This window comes from Oryx dammah, unplaced genomic scaffold (genome assembly GCF_014754425.2).
Source record: "Oryx dammah isolate SB20612 unplaced genomic scaffold, SCBI_Odam_1.1 HiC_scaffold_1, whole genome shotgun sequence".
NCBI classification, from domain to species: Eukaryota; Metazoa; Chordata; class Mammalia; order Artiodactyla; family Bovidae; genus Oryx; species Oryx dammah.
This window is the reverse complement of record NW_024070185.1, coordinates 103,759,025-103,781,307: the sequence shown is the minus strand read 5'-3', so window position 1 is coordinate 103,781,307 and position 22,283 is coordinate 103,759,025. Positions and strand designations below refer to the sequence as shown.

At 45.9% G+C, this 22,283-nt stretch overlaps 1 protein-coding gene across 2 annotated transcripts in view; it reads left to right on the top strand.

The window, feature by feature from the left end:
- Positions 1-22,283, top strand: part of ASTN2 (astrotactin 2) — a 1,024,651-nt gene that overhangs the window by 993,103 nt on the left and 9,265 nt on the right. For both annotated transcript variants that reach the window (XM_040241692.1, XM_040241685.1), the window contains exons 21-22: positions 13,884-13,984; positions 15,753-15,936. In XM_040241692.1, coding sequence (XP_040097626.1) covers positions 13,884-13,984; positions 15,753-15,936 — 285 coding nt within the window. The remainder of the gene's footprint in view (positions 1-13,883; positions 13,985-15,752; positions 15,937-22,283) is intronic.

Here is a 22,283-nt window from a genome sequence, read left to right as displayed (position 1 = left end):
AAGAGTTTTATAGTTTTTGCTTTTACATTTAGGTCTTTAATCCCTTTTGAATTATTTTTTTATTTGATGTAAGAATGGGGTCCAGTTTCATTCACTTGCATGTGGCTATCTGATTGTTCCAAACAGGTTGCTGAAGAAACTATTATGAAAGAGATCATTATTCCCCCATTGCATTGTCTTAGCACTTTTGTTGAAAATCAAATGACTGTATTCATTTCTAAACTCTCAAGTTTACTTCCTTCACCTAGATCTGTCCTTATACTAGTAATAGACAGCCTTGATTACTGTAATTTTGTAGCAAATTTAGAAATCAGGATGTGTGAATCATTAAAGTTTGTCTTTTTTATTTTTAAAGATTATTTGGCTGTTCTGGGTATTGTATATTCCCACATGAGTTTTAGGACTAGTTTGTCAATTTTTGCCCCCAAAAAATCACCTGTGATTTTTTTATAGGGATTATGTTGAATCTATAGATAAATTTGGAAGTAGTTTCATGTTAACAATGTTAAGTTTTCCAGTTCATGAACACATGGTATCTTTCCATTTATTTAGGTCTTTTAAAATTTCTTTCAGTGGTGTTTTATAGTTCTCAGTGTGTAAGTCTTACACACCTTTGTTAAAACTACTCGTATCATTTTATTCTTTTTGACAATACTGTCAATGGAATTGTTCTTAATTTTATTTTTCTGATACTTCATTGCTAGTATATAGAATATAATTGATTTATTTTCATTAATCTTTAAACTTGCAACTTACTGAACTATTTTTTTGAAGATCTTTGTGTGTATATAGATTCCTTTGTTTTTGTACATAAAAATCATGTCATCTGCAACTATAGATATTTTACGTTTTCCTTTGTTGTCTGGGTGACTTTAATTTCCCTTTTTTGGCTTAATTGCCCTGTCTAGAACCTTCAGAGCAATGTTGAATAGAAATAGGGAAAGCAGAAGTTCTTGTCTTGTTCTTAATCTTAAGGGGAAAGCTTTCAGTCTTTACCATTAAGTGTAATGTTAATGTTCCATAGATATCCTTTATCAGACTGGGGATGTTCCCTTCTATCCATAGTTTGTTGAGTATTTTTATCATGAAAGGGTGTTGGGCTCTCTGAAAGCTCTATTCTTTGCCTATTGAGATGATTATGTAATTTTTGTCTTTTATTCTAATATGATGTATGATGTTGGTTGATTTTCATATTCTGATCAGTCATCTTTTCAAGGGATAAATCCCATTTGGTCATGATGTATAGTCCTTTTTAACATATGTTACTAGGTGAGTAATTTGTTGTGTCAATATTTATAAGGAATATGGGACTGTGTAAATGTGTGTGTGTCTCTGTGTGTGTATTTTCCTTGTGGTACCTATTTTTGGTATCAGAGTAATGCTGGCTTCATACAGTTACCTGGCAGTGTTCCCTCCACTTTTATTTTTGTTTTGGAAGAGTCTGTAAAGATTTGGTGTTAACATTTGGTAGACTTCATGAGTAGAGACATCTGGTGACCCATTGCTTCATAGGAAAAGAAAGCAAGGTCCATGGGGAAGGACGTCACTCTAGGTCATAGTGTTGATCAGGGCACAGCTGGAGAAGTCCAAGGTTCGGAGTACTGTCTCTAGTTTTCCTGATGCTATTGAGTCAGGTATTGTTGTCACAGTGTAACTGTTAAGGAAACAGATTCAGAGGCATAGTATCTTAGAGATACCAGGAACAAGAAACAGCATTGTGATCTAATTCAGTCCTTCAGACTCCAAGCCCAAGGGTTGTGCGCATTCCACACACCAGCCCTTCACAAGTGGGGAAGCAATGCTCACTCGTGGGGTGCACAGCTGGAAGTAGGTAAGAGCCATCCTGCCTGTAGTGTTCCCTAACTCAGTGTCCAGGGGTGAATCCAAGTCGATGACCTCTACTTGGCTTCCTTTCCTCTGTACGTGGCTTTGGCAACATGCAGCCTCAAAAGGCACCACGGAGGAAAAGAAAGTCTTTCGGGTCAGATGTGGAAAGAGGCGCAATGGCAGGGTTGAAAGGGGTGATGGTGATGGTGATCCTGTACTAAGATCGCTTCCTTTTCAAAAGTCGGGAACGTGGAGTTCATCCTCCTAATAAAGTCTAACGTCCTCTGAACTGTGACTCAAGACCCAGTTGGGACCAATGAATACCTAATAATTCTTTTTGGAAACAGCGCTGGGCTTTGAGTTAGGAGCCCTGTGCTGGGGCCTGGCTGAGCTGCTCTCTGCACAGCCTTGGGAGAGTCAATTCACATTTCCATGGTTTACTTGCCTCCTTGTAAATATGGATTTAATAATACATATCCCTTAGACAGTTGTAAAGAGAACCCCGAAGACAACTATATAAAAGTTCCCAGCTATGTGTCTGATACAGAGTTAGGTGCCCAAGAAGTGTGTGCGGAATCTCCAAGGTGCTTTCACATTCATGATGACTACTTGATCTCACAGCATCCCTGTGGAGTTATCAATAGGTACCTGAGGCAGAGAGAAGTCAAATCACGGGGTCAAAGCCCATAGCTTGCTGACAAGGTTAAACCTACAAATCATGTCCTCTGTCTCTCAAATCAACATATTCCCAAGTTATGCTTTCCTGCAAAAAAAATTTTTTATAACTGAATTCATTTAAAAAATTATTTTTATCTGAGATTCAGAGAGGCCATACAGCATGCAATAAAGATATAAGGAAAAGGCCACACATTTGCTTTAAAGAGCCCAGGAATACAAGTTGAAGTGGAATTGGGCGTTCCATGCATAATTCATTCCTTGATTTGGAACCATAAATTTAACCTGTGTCTGCTCTACCCTAAAGCAACCTATTAAAAGATGAACATCCTCCAACTAAGAGCTATAGTCAGTCCAACTGTGTGTTATCATGTCTACTCCCTGAAAAAAGAGAAGTTAGAAAAGAGGAGGGGAGAAGGGGTAGAGATAGAAAAGAAAAAGGAGGAGAAGGACAGGAACTGTTGCTCAAGTCAAGTGCCAATTAGAATTCTTCTCTCGAGGGGTCAGCTTATGCTTGATAGGTGAGTGAGTGAGTTTAGACAAACCATTTGCATAGTCCTTGGGTATCACAACCCATTGGCAGAATCACACCGTTCAGGCTTTCTGGGTGGAGAAGGTTAGGATTTTCACCATGTTTTGGTAGGAGAAAGTGAGACTCTTATAGGCAGTTGGCATTCCCTGACAGGAGGTCCAGGTGGCCCTTGAATGCATTCCCAAAGCTTGGTCCACTATTTAAAATCAGGAGAAGGGACTCGCCTGAAGGAAACGTAGGGGCAAGAATGCCTTTGTATCTAAGTTCTGCAGCACTGCATCCCATTTTTTGTTCACTTAACCATCCCCCTGCACTTCTGGGAGCTCTTTGAAAGCACGGACCACACCGTTCTGCATGAGTGCTTCCTCTCCTGCTTAGTACCTTGTGGGGCTTCCATCAGGAGTTCCGCCAGTGGCAGGCACGCACAGAGTGGAGCTCATCCCCCAGTCAGGTATTGGAGATGTACTCAATGTGCTTTAATGGTGAATCAGTTTGTATTTATTTCATTTTGAATGTCAGTACATGCATCATTCATTTCTGATTCTGGTACTCTGGCACTCTGGGTGTTAGGGTAATGCTCATAACCCAGTGAATTTGGGGGGTCTTGGCAGGCAGAGCAGTGCATGATTCTAGATTGCTATTGCCTCTGCCTGAGCCTGGGCCCACACTGGTTTCCAGACTTGGCCTTCCCCCAGAGCTCTCTCTGCCGGCTTCCTGCCTCCCCTGATGCTTTACCTGTTAGCTCATGTAGCTGGAGGGGTTGAAGGGAGGGCAAGTTGGGGGTGCTGGTGTTGGAGCCCAGCTGCAGACTGGCTCACCTTTGTCCCAAGCAGGGCCTCCCAGTCACAGCTCAGATTGGGTTGTTTTGAAACAACCAGGACACCAGGGCTAGAGTTCTTAATACCGTGACAGTCTCTCTGTGCCCGGCACTGGAACTAAATATTTATGTTGGCAGAAAGCATAGGTTGTCCGCCTGAGTTAGGAGATAAGAAGGTTGGGTTTTGGTAGGTGAGCTGCCTGCGGTATTGTACAGCCCCTGGCTGATCATTTCCAAGTCCCTCTTTGATGCACCGGGACTAAACGAGAGTAGAGACATTTTGCCCCGTGGCCAACACCCAGCTAGGGGAAACTTTGGACATCTGAATTCCGGCAGTCAGTCCACACCATCTTGCCCAATGCCCTCATTTCATGGGCTGGGAAACTGTGGGCAGGGCATGGTTCAAGGTTACACTGCTCATTCAAGGGGACAAAACTAGAGTCTGGATCTTCAGCAGCCTATTGTAGCCTTGGGCCTGGGGTCAGAATAGCTGTGTAACTTGGGACAGGTCACTTGAACTCATTGTGCCTACCTGTAAAATGAGAATGATTTCTAACTCTGGGATTAAATGAAATCATGGAAGCAAATGATTTTAATGTTAAGTACTGACAAAACTCTAACTCAGGGGTCAGTAATGTCCAGATAGTAAATATTTTAGGCTCCGTGGACTATATGGTCTCTGATGGAATGACTGAGTTCTATCACTATAGTGTGAAAGCATCTATAGAAAACAGATTATAAGAAAACCAAAGTAGCTATGTTCCATTAAAACTTCATTTATAAAAACAGGCAGCAGACCAGATTTGCTGACACCTACTCTAGATGCTTGGAAATTGTTCTAGTTACTACTGATGACATAACAAATGACCCCAGAAGGTAGTGACTTAAAGCAACCATGTGATTATACTAATGGATTCTGTGGGTTAGGCACTCAGACAGAGCACAGAAGACAGTGCTCTTTGCTCCATGAAGTCTGGAGCCTTAGCTGCAAGGGTTCAAAAGTTGGAGGTGACTCCACTGCTTGAAGGTTCCTTTACTTTCTTTCTGGAAGGAAAGAAATTAGACTGGAATGACCTGAACACCATGACTTAGCCTATCTGAGGGGTCTGGCTTTATAACAGCAGGGTAGTTGGATGTTTCGCATGGGAGGCTTGGGACTCCAAGTGAGAATGTTTCAGTAAGCAAGGTAGACATTGCATAGCCTTTTATGACTCAGATGAACAGTGTCCCTTCTGCTGTGCTCTGTGAGTGAAACCATGCATGAACCTGCCATATTCAAGGTGAGTGGACATGCTCCTCTACTTCTCAGTGGGATCAATGGCAAAGGATTAGGGTTGGGGGAGCTCATTTTAAAACCATTATAGAAGAGCTTCATAATTTAAGCATGCACACGTTGAATAATGGTGAATGCTTATTATGTAGCACTTACTGTGTGCCAGGCACCATTTTGAGTTCTTTATTCCTCCACCATCCCTTTGAAGGAGGTAATATCATCATCCACAGTTTAAAGACAAGAATGCCAAAGAACAGAGAGGTTAACTAAGTTGCCCAAGGTTATAAAGATAGTGGGTTATAGAACCAGCATTTTGGCCTCAGGTAGTCTACTCCAAAGCCTGTTCGAATCAGAACCCATTCTGCTTCTTTGTGATTATCAGACTGAGAATGCTCTTTCTACTCTTTAAGCAGAACTAGGTTAAGAGAAGGAAGGTGGGCGTGGGGGTTCAAGGGAGGGAGGGACAAACACTTACCTGTGGCCGATTCATGTTGATGTATGGCAGAAGTCATCACAGTATTGTAAAGCAACAAACTGGATTAAGATCCTGAGTTTTTCAACTGTCCAGTGTGTAGCAGGTCTTCCTACCAGCAACCAGTTACGATCATTATAGGACACCCATTCTGGGTTCAGACTGTCCTAAGCATCATGCGTAGGCCAAGGAAAGAAGTACGATGCTCAGTTTCATTCACAAGAAGCCTGAAATATGAGTGGGAGAGACTGAATTCTGGTTTAATTCTCACAGCCCTGTGAGATGGAAGCTTGATCACATTTTACTGATGAGGAAACCAAGGCCCAAGGGTTCAGTTGTTCCCATCCAGTAGCTGATGGACTTCAGACTCAAGCCTGGATCCTGACATGCAAGTCCATGCTGTTCACCGTAGACTCCAATGGAAAAAGCTCTGGAAAGGATCATACCAGCTCTTTCAGAAGTGAACATGCTCAGTCCCTGGAAGATCAAGTCCAGCCCATCCCTTGGCACTGATCTTGGTTTAGTTCCCTCCTTCCAGAGATGCTTAAATATGTGGCTCAGATGGTAAAGTGTTTGCCCGCACTGTGGGAGACCCAGGTTCCATCCCTGGGTCGGGAAGATCCCCTGGAGGAGGACATGGCACCCCACTCCAGTATTCTTGCCTGGAGAATCCCATGGACAGAGGAGCCTGGTGGGGACCCTTTCCACGGGGTCGCAAAGAGTTGGACATGACTGAACAACTAACACTTGCAGAGAGGAGAGACTGAGCCCCAGAAAAGGGCCTTTGGGTGTCCTTGGAAATCTGACTGCCCAGACCCCGAGCTGGAGCTGGGACTCAGGGTTTATTCCACCACCTTTGCCTTCCACAGTGTGCTAGGAATGCCAGGGAGGGGAGTGATGGCGGATGGTGGTGGCTTGGTGCGGGGCGGTGGGGGGAGAGGGGGAGGTGAACTTACGGGAAGTCGTTTGCCAAAGCTGTGTGGGGGAAGGAGGATTTTACAAGACCAGGGCCTCTGGCCTGGAAACATCTGTTTCCCTTCAAATCAGCGAGGAGACTCTTGCCTCCCCAGAATGCCTAAATCATGCAGCGGCTGGGGAAGGGCAGGCATTGGCCTGGAGACTTCAAACGCATTTTCCCGTCCTCTCGGGGACGCAGTTCTGACGTGGGCCTCTGAGCCCCTGTCCCTGCTCTTACCCCCGTCAGATCCGTGAGAAGCTCTCACCGCCAATTAAAGTCTCAGTTTCATTCTCTCACCCCTGCTGTGAGGGGGTCCCGGGGTCCCAGATGGGCCCAGCTTCCTCTCCACCTACCCTCCGGTGGTCTCCACTAGGAGAGCTTACTCTGGGTGTAGGGGGAGGGCGTCAGAGCCTTGGGCAGTGGCTTAATAATAATAACAGTAATATTGATGACTATGCCCACAGCTCGCTCTCGTTGACTGCTAACGTGCCAGGCATCATGGTGAGCAATTCAACAACGACCCCATTTAGTGGGTTTTAATATTATGATTCCTATTTTCCAGGTGAGTTAACTGAGGCAAGGCCTCACATAAATAAGAAATGGAGAGCTAGGACTTAAAACCGAATGGCCTGATTCCAAGGCCGGGCTTTGGGCCACTCTGTTATTCTGTCCCCTTTAATGGCCTTTTAATCTATTCACATTTTGCTCATTTGACAGATGGGGAAACTTGATTTCTAGACAGTGGAATCACTATTGGTGCCTTACAGTTGACTGCGTCAGTCATTCATTTAACAGTGTTTGCTGGGCACCAGGTGGAGTGTCAGGCAGAGAGATGGGCAGTGCCCTGTTCTGGTTCTGAAGACACTCACACACTCAGGTGGGCATGAGAGAATTGTCTGGGCACCAACCCAGTCATGCCAGATGGGCCAGGACCTGGCACTATACAGGGAGGGTGTGTGGAGGAGATGAGGGCTGACTGATGCTCCAAGGACAAGGTGGAGGAGGTTAAGTGGAGGAGTCAGGGGGCCCTGATGAAGGGTGCGGTGTGTGCAAAGACAAAGGTGAGGTCCGTTAGCAACTGGATATGGTTCCACTGTGAAACAGGATAGGCAGTGGAGACCAGTCCACAGGCTGGATCTGTGGCCAGAGTTTGAGACTCAGTGATAGAGTCCCAAACAGATAGTGTCAAAGGGAGGGACATCAAGGAGTCACACTGGGGCCCGTGGTAAGGAGTTTGTGCTTTGTCCTGAAGGTGGTAAAGAAACATTGAAAAACACTTTGCATTTGAGTAGTCAGTCCCAAGGTACATCCCCATTCATTGAAATACCGATACACTGAAACTGGATTGATCTGAGATCTCACAACCCACAGTCTCTGGGACATGAACTCAATTTTCAACCACCTTGGCCAGTATTCTTTCCCCTGAAACAAACTCAGAGGAAGGAGTAGCAAGGATTTGAGCCTGGGGTTCCAGGCCCCTAAATAGCCCATCCCACTTGATCCTTGGAGCCCCCTCTTCCATGATTATCCCAGAGGGGCAGCTGGGTCCCACTCAGTCAACTGTGCAAAAAGCAAGGTGGCGTGGAGGAGGAGCGCTAGAGGAGGGGTCAGGAAAGCCAGGGCCTTTATTCTGAACTGATTGGCAGCAGGTCCGTGGGCAAGTCTGTTTCCTCTCCAGGCCGTGGTCCCCCCACCTGTAAAATGAGGTTGTAGAGCTTGGTGATGGCTCGAGAGTTCTCCTCCTCTGTCACCCCCTTCTCCTCCTCTGTCACCTCCTTCTCCTCCTGCCCTCAATGAATTTGAGTTTGAGTAAACTCCGGGAGATGGTGAAGGACAGGGAAGGCCGGCGTGCTGCAGTTCATAGGGTCACAAAGAGTCAGACACGACCGAACAACAGCAGGCATTCTAGCTCATGTTATCAGTGGGTCTCAGCCCACCTGCACAGGCCAAGATGAAAGACCGACCCCGGGGGAACACAGGCTCTGACTGTGTCCTCTCCCCCTTTCCACTCTGCTTTCTGGGTCTGCACGTGTGTGTCTGTTTCTCAGTCTCTCTCCCTTCTCATTCTCTCCTCCTTCACCACATCAGGGGCTGTCACTTTCTTCTCCTTGCAAAGAGCCCCTCCAGGGCTGCCTGGTCCCCTAACAGCTTTCAGATGTGGCTCTGGAACAGTTCTACAATTACCGCTGAGAAAGGCAGAGAGCGCATGGCCTTGTGACTTCTGACCCAGGCCCGTGAAGCTAACATCTTCCTCTTTCTCCCCCGCTCCACCCCCACTGGCAGGGTGGCCCGAAGACTCCTCCATCCTGAGACCTCTACTGACACGTTGGGTCACTCGACTAACACAAACAGAAACTACATTTTAGGCATCAAAGATTAAACCAGGCTGGCCACAATCACTAACATCACTGGCTCTGGTCCTGAACTTATGAGATACAGTTAATTTCACCCTGTTTGACAGATGCAGAGACTGAGGCTCAGAGACAGGGAAATGACTTCCCAAGAATACTCAGCTGGCAACTGGGGAAGCAAGATTCTACCCAGATTTTATCATTTGAAAACCTAAGACTACCTCTTTCCCAGCATGCTGTTATTCATGCTGCTTGGCTAAGCAGGGAGGTAATGCCGGACCCTCTTGATGGAGGAAATATATTACAAGAACACCTTGGAAACATAAGTTGCCAAGGGAAAAGCAATGTTTAAATTTTTTTCCAACTCCTCACATTTGGAGATTCATTCACATATTTTATTAACTACAGCCTTCCATGTTCCCCTCAGATGAAATGTCTCTCTTTCTCTTCTACTCCAAGAAAGTACTCTTGCCCAAATAAGTGCTCTTTATATGACCTTTATAAAAGTCTGCAACTTACAAGCCACTTTTCAGGCGTCACTCTGTGTAATCCTTGAGACTGCCACAGGCTGTCTGTACAGTTATCCCCGTTTTGCTGATGCAGAAACGGAAATTCAGCAATGAGATGTGGCATGTTCAAGTTCATCCACTTACTCACATAGTTAAGAGTGCCTTTCATGTTCCTAGTTCTGTGTTCAGTGCCAGGATGTCTCTGTACCCGAGCTGCAGGCCAGGGTTTGGTGTCTGCCTCTGCCACTTTCTAGATATTGTGTATGTAGCCAGTGCTTACGCCATGGCATGAAAGGCTGTCCTTACCTCTATCCTTGCCCCTTGCTTATTCTCACATCCTCAAGTTTCACTAGAATCTTGCTTCCAGCCCTTCTGCCAGGCTCCTTGGTCAGAACTCACCTCGTTAAGCACTTGTATTTCACATTCATCCACGTTGGCCTAGGAATTGGACAGCAGCCTCCCCACCCCGGACGCGTGATGCAGAGAGGTGACCTAAGCACAGAGGGGTGAGTGACTAGCCCCCCTGTCACAGAGCAAGGGAACAGAATGGAAAATGAACCCACGCCTGGCCATCTCCAAGACCAGTCTTCCTCCTCCGCCACCTTCTGCTTCCCTTGACTGACACAATAACTGGATATAGTGAGGGCTAGAACAGAGCTCTGCTCGCAGTGCTGAGATGTAACAGGTGGAGAGAGATGAGGCCCACATATCAAGTGCTATTGTTCTCATGACAAAGGCTGAAGCCCAAAGACCCAGAAAGCAGGTGGATAGTTGGGCTTCTGTCTGAAGATGGGGCCCAAGTCTCCCATATTTAGGTCTCTAAAGTCACACATACGAAGTTTAGACCCACGCTTGTTAGCACTCCAAGCTAGCTGATGAAAGATAAAAGGTGAAATTAGATTTGACAATATAGTATGACCCATTTGAAATGACCCTGATTTTGGGAACGATTGAGGGCAGGAGGAGAAGGGGACAACAGAGGATGAGATGGCTGGATGGCATCACCGACTCAATGGATGTGAGTTTGGATGAACTCTGGGAGTTGGTGATGGACAGGGAGGCCTGGTGTGCTGCAGTTCATGGGGTCGCAAAGAGTCGGACATGACTGAGCGACTGAACTGAACTGAACTGAACTGAAGAACATCATCTTTGAATACAGACAGGCCTCACTGCTGCTTAGTTAATATGTAAAAATAGATCAATTATTTGACCTCTTTGGAACCAGCATCCTTATCGATAAAATGCAAGCAATCCTACCCGAGTGATATATTTCAAAGACTAACTGGAATATGCATGTAGAGGACAAGCACTGATGAGCACGTCCTAGACAGCAGCCATGCCTCACAGGATATTCAGGCGCTGAACGAGGCTTCCTGCACTTGGACCAGCAAGGCTGCAAGTAGGAACTTGCTTCCTTTGTTTTACATTTCAGACATAGGCTCAGAGAGGATCATCAGCTAGCCCAAGGTCACACATCTAGTGAACCTTAGAGCTGAGGTTTGAGTAGATGGTGATTGGGCTACAAGGCTGCTTCTGGGCTCTGGGTGACCTGTCCCCTGCTGGACTCCTCATCTCAGTCGCCATGGCAGCAGCCTGGTAGGATGTTAGTGCTGACATTCCTCCAGGGCTGGGAGGTGCCTCCATGGGTCTGTCATGGGCCTAGTAGCAGTGACTCATAGCAGCAAAGAATGTGGAGCATATATGGGTCTGAGCCTTGCTGTCAGCTCTGCTCATGGCCTCTTAAACACAGACCAGCACGACGGACTGTTGGATCCCCACATGCACCAAAGCTTCCTAGAAAACTCCGGAGGATGTTATTGCACTGTCTGAATTACAGTGAAGCTCAGAATCAATATCAAGGAATAAATCAGACACACATTCTTGGGATGGCATGAGTACCTTTCACTGCTCTTCAAAAGAGAAAATGTGTTATTGTTAAGAAGGAGATTTTAACATACATAGAAGACAAGCAGTCTTTTCTCTAGAAAGATACTGGCTTCTGCTTACTGTGACCCTTGCACCAAGAAGTTCTGATGCATAGTGCCTTTTACGAAAACCACCTTTGGGTTATCAAGCCATGAGGTGTTAAGCTGAGACGGACTGTGAGAGTCCCAAGTCCTGACAGCCTGAGGCTGCCGTGTGGACCCGCAGCAGCAAAGCAGGTCTGAGAGCACAGAGCATCTGGCTTTCAGAGGGAGACAAACCAGGGAACAGGTCCTGGTTCCTTCATTGTCTGACTCTGACTTTGGACAAATTGCCTAACTTTTTCATCTTCAGTTTCCTCTTCTGAAAGATGAAGATAATGTGGGTGATTATTTTCTCAGGTTTTCAAAAGATTAGAAAAACATGTGAAATGGCGCTGTTTCAACATAGCTGGAATTTGGCAAGTGTACCTAGTGGAATTGTATTTGTACAGAGGTGACATCCACAGACCTTTAGCAGAAGACAGTAGCTGATAGTGGATCAGCGCATGGGCTTTGGACTCAGACACACCACGACTTAATTTCCAGTCCCAGTAATTACTATATGGTTCTGGGCAAGTTGCTTTCTCTCCCTGAGCCTCGTGTATAACATAAAGAGAATAATAGTAGCTATCTTTTAGGATCATCTGGGGTAATGCTATACATACAGGAATACCTATGAACTGCACAGGTCAGTGCTTGACACATGTTAAGAACTTTGTGCATAGTTAATTTGGAGGACCGACTCATTATATTAGCTGCCTAATATGAGCAGTCAGTCAGGGCTCACCATTCTGTAATGTGGCAATTGTAGTGTTATGACCATTGGTGGCACTAGAGCCTGCACTTAAAAGACGTGGGCTCAGTCCCTGGGTTGGGAAGATGCCCTGGAGGAGGGCATGGCAACCCACTCCAGTATTCTTGCCTGGAGAATCCCATGGACAGAGGAGCCTGGTGGACTATGGTCCTTGGGGTCGCAGAGTCAGACATGACTGAAGCGACTTAGCACACACATAGCACGAGGCAAGTTGAGGTTTTGGAGAAGGAGGAAAGGAAATCAGAACCCTGGGACTGTAGTTTCTTGTGCTTGACCCGGGGAGCCCCTGTTCCCACTCCACACTCCTGCTCCTACCTGTGAAGGCTGGTGAAGGAGGGTGGCGCAGCAAAGATAGGGCACTCAGACGCTTAGTCCTTCTCACTTCTGTTCAGATTGTCACTGGCCTCCAAGGATGATCTCCTCTTGAAAGTTTATTCACTGTTTTGGCTTTATTTAATTTCAGAACTTGGAGATCTGGAGGTATGAAGCGTCAGAGAGCCTTCTCAAAGTAGACCAGAGGCTGGTGTCTCCTCTGGGACTGGATCTGACTCCACCATGTCCATGGTTTACCAGTTCTCTCTCTCTGTAATACCACACAGACTGCTTGCCCCACCCTCCTTGTACATCATGGAGCTGCAGGTGCCGGCACTGAAAGCTGGGGACATGCCTTGTTCCTGGACTAACTCCCAGACTTTCTATCATGGCCCACTAGGTCCCCGTCATCTCTCTTTGCTACAGCCACACCAGCTCTCTATTCTTTCAACAGTCTGGATCATTCTCTCCTCAAGAACTGTGCACTTACTGGTCCTTCTGCCTGGAATTCTCTTTCCCCCAGGTCTTCCTCCCATAAAGTAGTTCCATCTCATTTTCAGGTCCCAGTTCAAACCTCTCAACAAGAAGGCCTTTCAGGACACACCTGTCTAAAGCACCCACAGCCCCCTTCACTTCAGGCTTTGCTGCATGATCCTGTTATATTCTTTCTCATATGCACCATTGTCTAATTTTTCACTTATGTTTTGTTTAGCTTTATGCAAGCAAGGACCTTGACTCTCTTGCTCATCTTTGTAATCTTAGCTCCTAAAGCATGTAGTTAATGCTCAGCTAGTATTTGTTAAATGAATGAATGAGAGAGTATCTAAACGAGTATACAGAGTCATAGCAGATAGTGTCAGGGTTTACTTCTCAAGTCCTGCCTGGACTCGACTCAGACTGCTCTGCCCCCTAATAAGTGTGAGACCACCTAAAAATACACAAATAAGTCTGTTTTCTCATTGGTGAGATACAAGTGATGATGACCCCTGCCTTCTAGCCTTGCTACTTGTAAATCAAGAAAGAAAGAAAGTGAAGTCGCTCAGTCACGTCCGACTCTTCGTGACCCCATGGACTATAGCCTACCAGGCTCCTCCATCCATGGGATTTTCCAGGCAAGAGCACTGGAGTGGGTTGCCATTGCCTTCTCTAGTAAATGAAGAGATTAAGTGCAAAATGCCCAGCAATCAGTTGGTTTTTGATACACACTTAGTGACTATCTTTTTTTTTTCTTTCCAGATCATTCCTCCTGCAGCCTAATCATCCCCGAGTTCTTTCAGCCATCACTCCTGTGCTATGGTGTCTGTATTCCTCCTTGCAGCTTCCAGGGCCTTTTGCTCTGAAGTCACAGCCTTATGCGTTCTTTTCTTGTTGTACCACAGGTTCACTCTCTACGCGGTGGATACACGAGGGAGGCACTCCGAGCTCAGCACAGTGACCCTGAGAACCGCCTGTCCACTGGTGGATGACAACAAGGCAGAAGGTAGGTGACCGCCCCAATCCCCCCGCCCCCATCCCATTTTCTTCACTTCCAGGGTCCTTCCCATATTTTCAGTCTCTAAATTCTGCACCCGCCAGTCACTATCGACCACTCCTTTTCTGCCTCACACACACACATATTGGCACAGGGAGAAGAAAGGTAAAGGACTGGAGGAAGAACATGGAGCTAAATGAATCAAAGCCATGAAGGAAATTGAGATTGGCCGGCAATATCTTTGCCAGTGTACAGACTTGCTCCTCTTTTATAGAATATGTGTTCTGGCTTTGAGGAAAGGAATGGTGGAGAGTCAGAACCGTATGACTCTGTTCTGCCCCTTGGCCTAGGCTTTTAGAAACCAATCCCTTTCTTCCACTTCAGTGTGCCCTAGAGCTGGCAAGTAGGTGGCACGCAGAGGACCACTAGACTTTGCTGTCCCTGTGGCAGACATCATTAGCTGATCATGGCAGGTATCACTAGCTGATCATGGCAGACATCGTTAGCTGATCACAGCACACCTTCCCATCTAGCCCAGGGGTGGCCTCAGAATTCTCAGCAAAGAGCTGCAGTCAATAACTATCCGTCAGAATCAGCATGCGTGTTCCAGGTCTATGAAACTGTAAACAGTAGGCAAAACACCTGAAAGAAAAAAAAAAAAAACAGTAAATCAGATCCACCATATACTTAGTTCTTAGACCACATGTAGATACAATTTCTACAAAGGTGTGATTGTAGCTCATGAGTCCTGATGGTACGTCAGTTCAAGGTGAGCAAATATTTTCTAAGAGCCCTGGTGAAAGCAGTGTAGAACAGACATGCTCTCCATCTTTCAGGAGTTTCCATTCTAGGGGGGCAGAGAGAGACATTTCTTCAGATAGTTCAGTCATATGCTTGATGATGACACTGCGTACCAGATAAGAGGAGACACTGAGATATTGAGTCTTATTAAAAGAGAGGGAATTTGAGATGGATTTCTGGTAATTTTTTATTATTATTATTTTAAAAGGTCACATGAACATGTTTTGTTTTTTTTAAAGAACAATTAAAATCAGAGTAGAAAACCCTAGAAAGTAAATGATCCTCCCATCCTGAACTCAAGTCCCTCAAGTTCTCCGGGAGGCAATCGTTGTTAAGCAGTGACATGGGGGCATACATAAATTTTGTTCAAAGTCTTAAAAGATGAAAGAACGTGCCTTCTATTCAAGAGAGCAGCCCATAATGAATTTTAGTTACCTCAGTTAGCAGGAATAACTGAAAGAGTAGCAATTGCCATGAATGGCAAGCCAAAGAGTCTAGATTTTTCTTTGAAAGATTTTCGAATGAAGAGTTGTTAGACCTGATCACAGAAATATGTTGGAAATATTGCAGAGAGGAGATAGAAGTAGACCACTGAGATGAGCTCAAGACGCTTACTGGAAGCCTCTGCACTTGTTTGGAATTTTCTGTTAAATCAAAGCACAGACCTTATGTTAACGAGCACAGTCATAAGCACTAACTTTGTGCCAGGCCCTCTGTCAAGTGCTTTATATCCACTTTTTAATTTAGTCCTCCCAATGCCCCTCCTGTGTGTGGATTATTATCTCCAACTGATAGATAAGAAAATGGAATACAGCTGGTCAATGACATAGTCAGGATGGAATTCAGGTTTATTTGCCCCAGAGTCCACACAGGTGAACTGCTGCTTGAATAGGCTTCCTAGTTGTGAGGTATGCCTCCATCCTCCCCTTTTCCTACCGTCCCGTGATCTGTGCCTACACCTCCTCCTCTCCCCCAGAGATAGCTGACAAGATCTACAATCTGTACAATGGGTACACAAGCGGCAAGGAGCAGCAGGCCGCCTACAACACGCTGATGGAAGTCTCGGCCTCCATGCTGTTCCGCGTCCAGCACCACTACAACTCACACTACGAGAAGTTCGGCGATTTTGTCTGGAGGAGCGAGGATGAGCTGGGGCCCAGGTACGCGGGCGCCTGAGTGTGAGCGGGGCAGTAGACTCCCCCTGTTCCCATTGGACCTTACTGGAGCCTTTTCTCCATCGGCTGATAATGGGTTTTATGAAACAAAGAAGGGAGGCAGTCACTAAGTCATGTCAGGACTCAAGGTGGGAAGCGGGTAAGGAGAATGAAAGAATCTCGGAATTTTAGCTTCTTGGACTTCTGGAATGTCAGATAAGAGAGAGAGACTTCAGTGCTCTTTCAGTCAGTCCCCTCACCTTCCACTTTCAGTTTTAGAAATGGGAAACATAGCCTCCTTGAGGAGGTAGGTCCTAACCAACATCATAGAAGAGCAGGTGGCAGGGTCGTGGACCCTAATCTAGGGATTTTCCTTCTCTTTCATAAGAAATCCAAGTTGGCTTTTTTTTTTTTCCTGGAATAAAGTCCATTAGTGGCCATGACTAAATGCATTCATAAATTCAACATGTATTAAGGTGTGATTTTTTTTTTTTTTTTGTCACCAGCAGTGACTATGCCAGCCACAGAGATAGGTGCTATAGAGGAATCACCCATACCTGACACACAGTCACTATCTTCTGAAGCTTCCTGAAGTAGTATCTGCAGTAGGGTGGAGGGAGGGGGCGGGGGGGGGGAGCTGTGTTTCATATCCTGCACCCAACAGTGACATCCATTCATTTATTCGACACAGACTTAACAGCCCCCTTTTTAGGCTGGTTGTTGATCATGCATTATTAAAAAGGCAGAAGCAGTCCCTACCCACGTGTAGCTCACTGTTCCACATAATTAAGCAGTTGCAAAGAATAGGAAAAACAAATATCGTATACTAATGCATATATATGGAATTTAGACAAATGGTACTGATGAGCCTTTTTGCAGGGAAGGAATGGAGATGCAGACATAGAGAAAAGACCTGTGTACACAGCCGGGGAAGGAGAGGATGGGACAAACTGAAAAAGGAGCCCTGACATATACGCGCTATCGTGCGTAAAATAGATAGCTGCTGTCTAACACGGGGAGTCCAGCCTCCGCTCTGTGACGGCCTAGAGGGGTGGAATGGGAAGCAGGGGAAGAGACTCAAGAAGGAGAAAGTGAAAGTGAAGTCGCTCAGTCGTGCCCGACTCTTTGCAACCCCATGGACAGTAGCCTGTACGAAGCTCCTCCGTCCATGGGATTTTCAAGGCAAGAGTACTGGAGTGGGTTGCCATTTCCTTCTCCAGGGAATCTTCCCAACCCAGGGATTGAACCCAGGTCTCTCGCATTGTAGACAGATGCTTTACCATCTGAGCCACCAGGGAAGTCCAAGAAGGAGAAGAGAGATATATATATAATTATGACTGATTTGTGTTGTTGTATGGCGGAAACCAATACAACATGGTAAAGCAATTTTCTTCCAATTGAAAAAATAGAATAGGAGTAATAAGGGTCAAAAGGACAGAGAGGAGCCCTTTGGGGAGGTGAGGCATAGGCACCCAGCCTGGGTAACCCAGTAAAGCCCACCCAAGAACTGGGACTGGGAGGCCTACAGGGTAAGTTGGGGTCAGGCACGTGGAAGAAGAAGCCTGGAGGGTCTGGAGCCAAAGGAGTAGGCTGTGAAATGTTCAGAGGTATAATACTACGTAGAGCAGGGGTTAAAACCTTGTAAAGTTTGAATTTATCATTTGCCTCCACCTTTAAATTTTTGTGGGCTTCCCTAGTGGCTCAGCTGGAAAAGAATCTGCCTACCACGCGGGAGACCTGGCTTCCATACCTGGGTTGGGGAAGATCCCCTGGAGAAGGAATGGCAGCCCACTCCAGTATTCTTTCCTGAAGAATCCCATGGACAGAGAAGCCTGGCGGGCTGCAGTCCAAAGGGTCGCAAAGAGTCAGACATGACTGAGCGACTAACACTTTCACTTTATGATTTTTACCGTATTTCCATACCATCTGCACTTTATTGTCTATTTTGTCCATAGGCCCACTTATTGCAAGTATATTTGAAAAGAAAGCACTGTATCACTGTGTAAAGGGAAAACGAGCACTGTCTACCTTTAATAAAAATTAAACTTAAGCATTCAGTACAATGGAAGAAAAGCAAATACCAGAAAACAATGCAGTTTAAGCCTCGCAGAGCCTGAGGCTTTCCTTTTAAAAGGGAAGATTAGTGAGTGTTAGAGAAGTACTTTAAAACACAGTCCCGAATTAAACCTTTCCTTCTGAAAGTAATCTGGAGGAGGGCAAGGGATTGAAAAAGGGAATCTAAATGCTTTTCCCCATTGTGATTCATTGTTGTTTAATACTGGATGTGTGATCTTCCTGAGTACCACCTAAAATCCTTTCTCCTGCCCCAGGGGGACCCCTTCCACACTTTGGTAAACACTGTGTGTGGAGGGACTGGAAGAATTTCTGTGTAGTCGGACCAAAGTGTGTAGCAGCAGGAGTGGGAAGAGATAAGACAGGAGAGGTCAGCAGAGGCCAGTTCCGAATGCCCTTTAAGTAGGGTTAAAGAGTTTGGATTATCTCTCTAGGGTAATGGGAAGCTTTTCAAGTGTTTTTCACAGGGGGAGATGTTATCAGATCTTCAAGGGAAAAAGATCCCTCTGACAGCCTCTGGCAGCCTGGACTAGAGCAGTCCTGACCAGGGGGAGGCAGGGAGGCCCCAGAGGCTGCTGTGATACTAAATCCAGGAGACAGAGGGCAGTGCTCCAGGCCAGGATCGTGTCAGTGGTACTGGAGAGAATTGCACGACTTCCTGAAATACTTAGCGGGCAGCGTGTAATGCTTTAAATAGCTTTAAAATTACCCTGTAAAACAGACAAAATAGGGTATCCTCCCCATTTTATGAATGGAGAGGAATTGGAGGTCCCACGGGGTTAAATGAGCTGCACGGAGGCACACAGAGTTTGCTGTGGGGTCTGCTTCTGCCCCGAGCTTTCACCCTGAGCCCTTGAAACATGTGCAGTAACCTTCGAAGAATTCAAGGCTTGGTCGAGGGATAAAAGGGGTCTTTCCCCGGGGCAGACCTTATCTGTTCTGTTGGATCCTGGGTTTGTAACTGTCTCCCTCTCTGTTAGATAAAAGCTAAAAGAGAGCAGACAGACAGGAGCACAGAGCTTCAGATGAAAGCTGCGGCATGAGTCACCTCGGCTACCATCTTGCCCAGGCTTGGGGAAAGGCGTTCTCCCTTTATTGGGCTTTCCCACAGGCTTCAGGGAATTCGGGTGGAAACTAAACCAGAGCTTCACTCTCGACTTTGTCTTTATCATCTTCTGGGGTCCTTTAAGACTCTCCAGGACATCAGTCTTCTGGAAAGCCTTTCTGGTTACTCAAAGAGGCAGAACAACCCACTCAGTAATGGACAGTGATAACCTGCTCACCTCCAGCCAGCTGGTCACCAGCCACTGTCTGCCAACCCCCAGCCTGTGCCCCCCAGCTTCCTCCTTCTTAGGGCTTTCTAGTCTGTGGAGGGAATCTGAGGTTTCCCTGATGTCTCACGCTGGCATGAGCAGGAATCAAGACAGCTGCATCCTGATCCATCCTGGCACTGCTGATAAACTCACCAGGCAGCCTTGGCCTCTCTGGACCTGAGTATCTTCATCTATAAAATGATAGCAGTCCTTTCTTTTCTTTTCTTTTCTTTTTTTTAAGCAGTGAAAAGTCTGTTTTCTAAATAAAGCTTACAAAGAGCCCCAGCTCTTAGCTAGAATGCCACCTCCTCAGGGAACCCTCTAAAATTTCTACTCTGTCATACCCTCAGGTTTTAATTTTCTGTGTTGTAGCTACTAGTTTTAGTATCTTATATTGCTTATCTATTTCCTGGTGGTGGTGGTTTAGTCACTTAGTTATGTCTGACTCTTGTGACCCTGTGGACTATAGCCTGCCAGGTTCCTCTGTCCATAGGATTTCCCAAGCAAGAATACTGGAGTGGGTTGCCATTTCCTTCTGCAGGGGGTCTTCCCAACCTGGGGACAGAACCCATGTCTTCTGTGTCTCCTGCACTGGCAGGTAGATTCTTTACCTACTGAGCCACCAAGGAAGTCCATTTATGTGTTTACTCATGTGACTTAGCAGCAGCAGCAGCAGCAGCAGCATGTGTTATCTCTAGGATATTATCCCCACCACAATGTCAATTTATAGCTTATACTTTATGTCCTATCCACTCAGGTGCTAAACCATGACTTATTGAATAATCAGATAATGGGATGAGTGGATGTGTAAGCTGGATGACTACAGAGCTGTTCTGGTAGGAGTTAGAGGCAGTGACCTGGAGCCCCCTTGCTGGGTCTCCTCTTCAGTGTCCCCACTCCAATCCCAAGGATCCATGAGGTCTACCTGAGCTATCAAGGATCACAATTGGAAACAACTGAACTCTACAAAATCTAAATTTTTCTAGCTTAGAAATAACGTTATCAAGAAATGCATTGCGCTTGCCAACATTAAGAGACTTGAAAAGACCCTCACTTATTAATTTATAGAGTCATTGATTCATTTAATGTACTTGCTATGTGCCAGACCTTGGGCTGTGGGCTGGAGATAGAACAGGGAAGAAGACAGCTCCTATCTTTGACAGGCTCAGCATCTAGTGAGAAAAAGACTGGTCAGCAGGGAGATACAGTGAAATATGTCACAAGAAGCATGCGATAGAGAGGGTGGGCAGCACATTTTAGAGCAATGTCAAACTTCTGTGTGCAGGAGAATCACTTGGAGGTCTGGTTACAATTTAGATCAACTCAGCGTCCTGGAATGGGCTTCAGCATCTGCATTTCTGACAAGTTCTTAGGTGATACTAGTGTTACTGGTTTAAAAACCATGCTTTGAGTGACAGGGTTCTAGACGCAGCTGTTGATGCAGCTAATCCAGACCTGGAGCTCAAGGAAGAATGCCTAGAGAGGAAAGTGAGGGTCTGCTCCCAAGTCCAGAATAAGCAGGAATCCTAAAGGTGGGAGGGGAGGCGTGCTCTCGTTAGAAGGAACAACTAGTGCAGGGGTGTGTGCATGTATGTGTGCATGTGTGTGTGTGTGCGTGTGTGCGCATGTGTGTGTGTGCATGTGTGTGTGAGTGTGTGTACTCAGCTGTATCTGACTCTTTGTGACGCTATGGACTGTATTCCACCAGACTCCTCTGTCCAGGGAATTCTCTAGGCAATAATACTGGAGTGGGTTGCCTTCTCCTCCTCCAGGAGCTCTTCCTGACCCAGGGGTCAAACCCTCATCTCCTGCATCTCCTGCATTGCAGGCAGATTTGTTACCACGGAGGCATCAGGGAAGCCCCGGGAGTGAGAGAGGGCAGGGTAAGAGAATCTACTTCAGTCAGGAAGGACATATCTCAGGGGAGTGGAGAGTTCGGGGTGAGGAGGAGAAGGGAAGACCGAAGACTGCAGCTGAAGTCATATCATAATGGCTCTTTATGAGGCCTATTTATGAGTCATTTTTCTTCCAAAATCTGGGTCAATGTTTTAAACAGAAGATCCATGTGGGTAGATGTACCATGCCTCTCAAAGGTTAGCAAGTCTGCAGAACATCCAAGTGTAAAGAGAAAGAGCAAGACCCTGCCTTGGGTTTCTGTTCTAGCTTCATCACCAGCTTGCTGTGTAACCCTGGACAAGTTGCCTCTCCCCTCTGGGCCTCATTTGCAACATAAAAGGGCTGGACTCCAAGGTCCCTTCCAGCTGCAAAGACAGGGAACCAGGCAGCCCTGAAGGTCATAGAAACCAGAGAAGAGACACACCAGAAGTGTCCCTTTCACCTCTAGCCCAGCATGGCATGTTCTTCAGGAACCTAGGATGGCTAGGACAGTAAGAGTTTTTCCCAGGAGCAATATCATGAGATGAGCTCTGTTAGGATTTCGTTGGCCTCTAACCACCAAGCCCCCAAATGTTCTCTGCTTCTCCATGGATCTTTGGTTGGATACCCCCATAAAGTTTAGTGACAAAAGGTTGACTCTTACTGCTACCAAAATCCATCAGGCCAATGTCTGGAGCTTGGTTCCCATGGCAACCACAGGTTCCTACAAACAACTTCTCAGAGAAGACCTGCTGACAGCTGTCCCAGCCATAAGGTTCCTATTAGGAGACCTGAAAAACTTTACTTATAGGTGGTCAGGGGTCAGAATTTGCTCCAGTCAAATACCCTTGACCACTCCTGAGCTTCTCAATCCTCTCAGGGATGTCTGATGAAGAGAGAGAAGAGAGTCGGCATTTGAAGAGATTTTGTTTCAGTGAAATGCATCTATCTAGAGTACATGTATGTCTAGATATTTCTGTTTTTCTTTATATCATATAATGCTTTATTTACATTTTACAAATCACTTTTACATTAATTAATTTGAAAATATTTGCTGCACTTTTCAAAATATCTTTCTTTTTTTTTGACTCA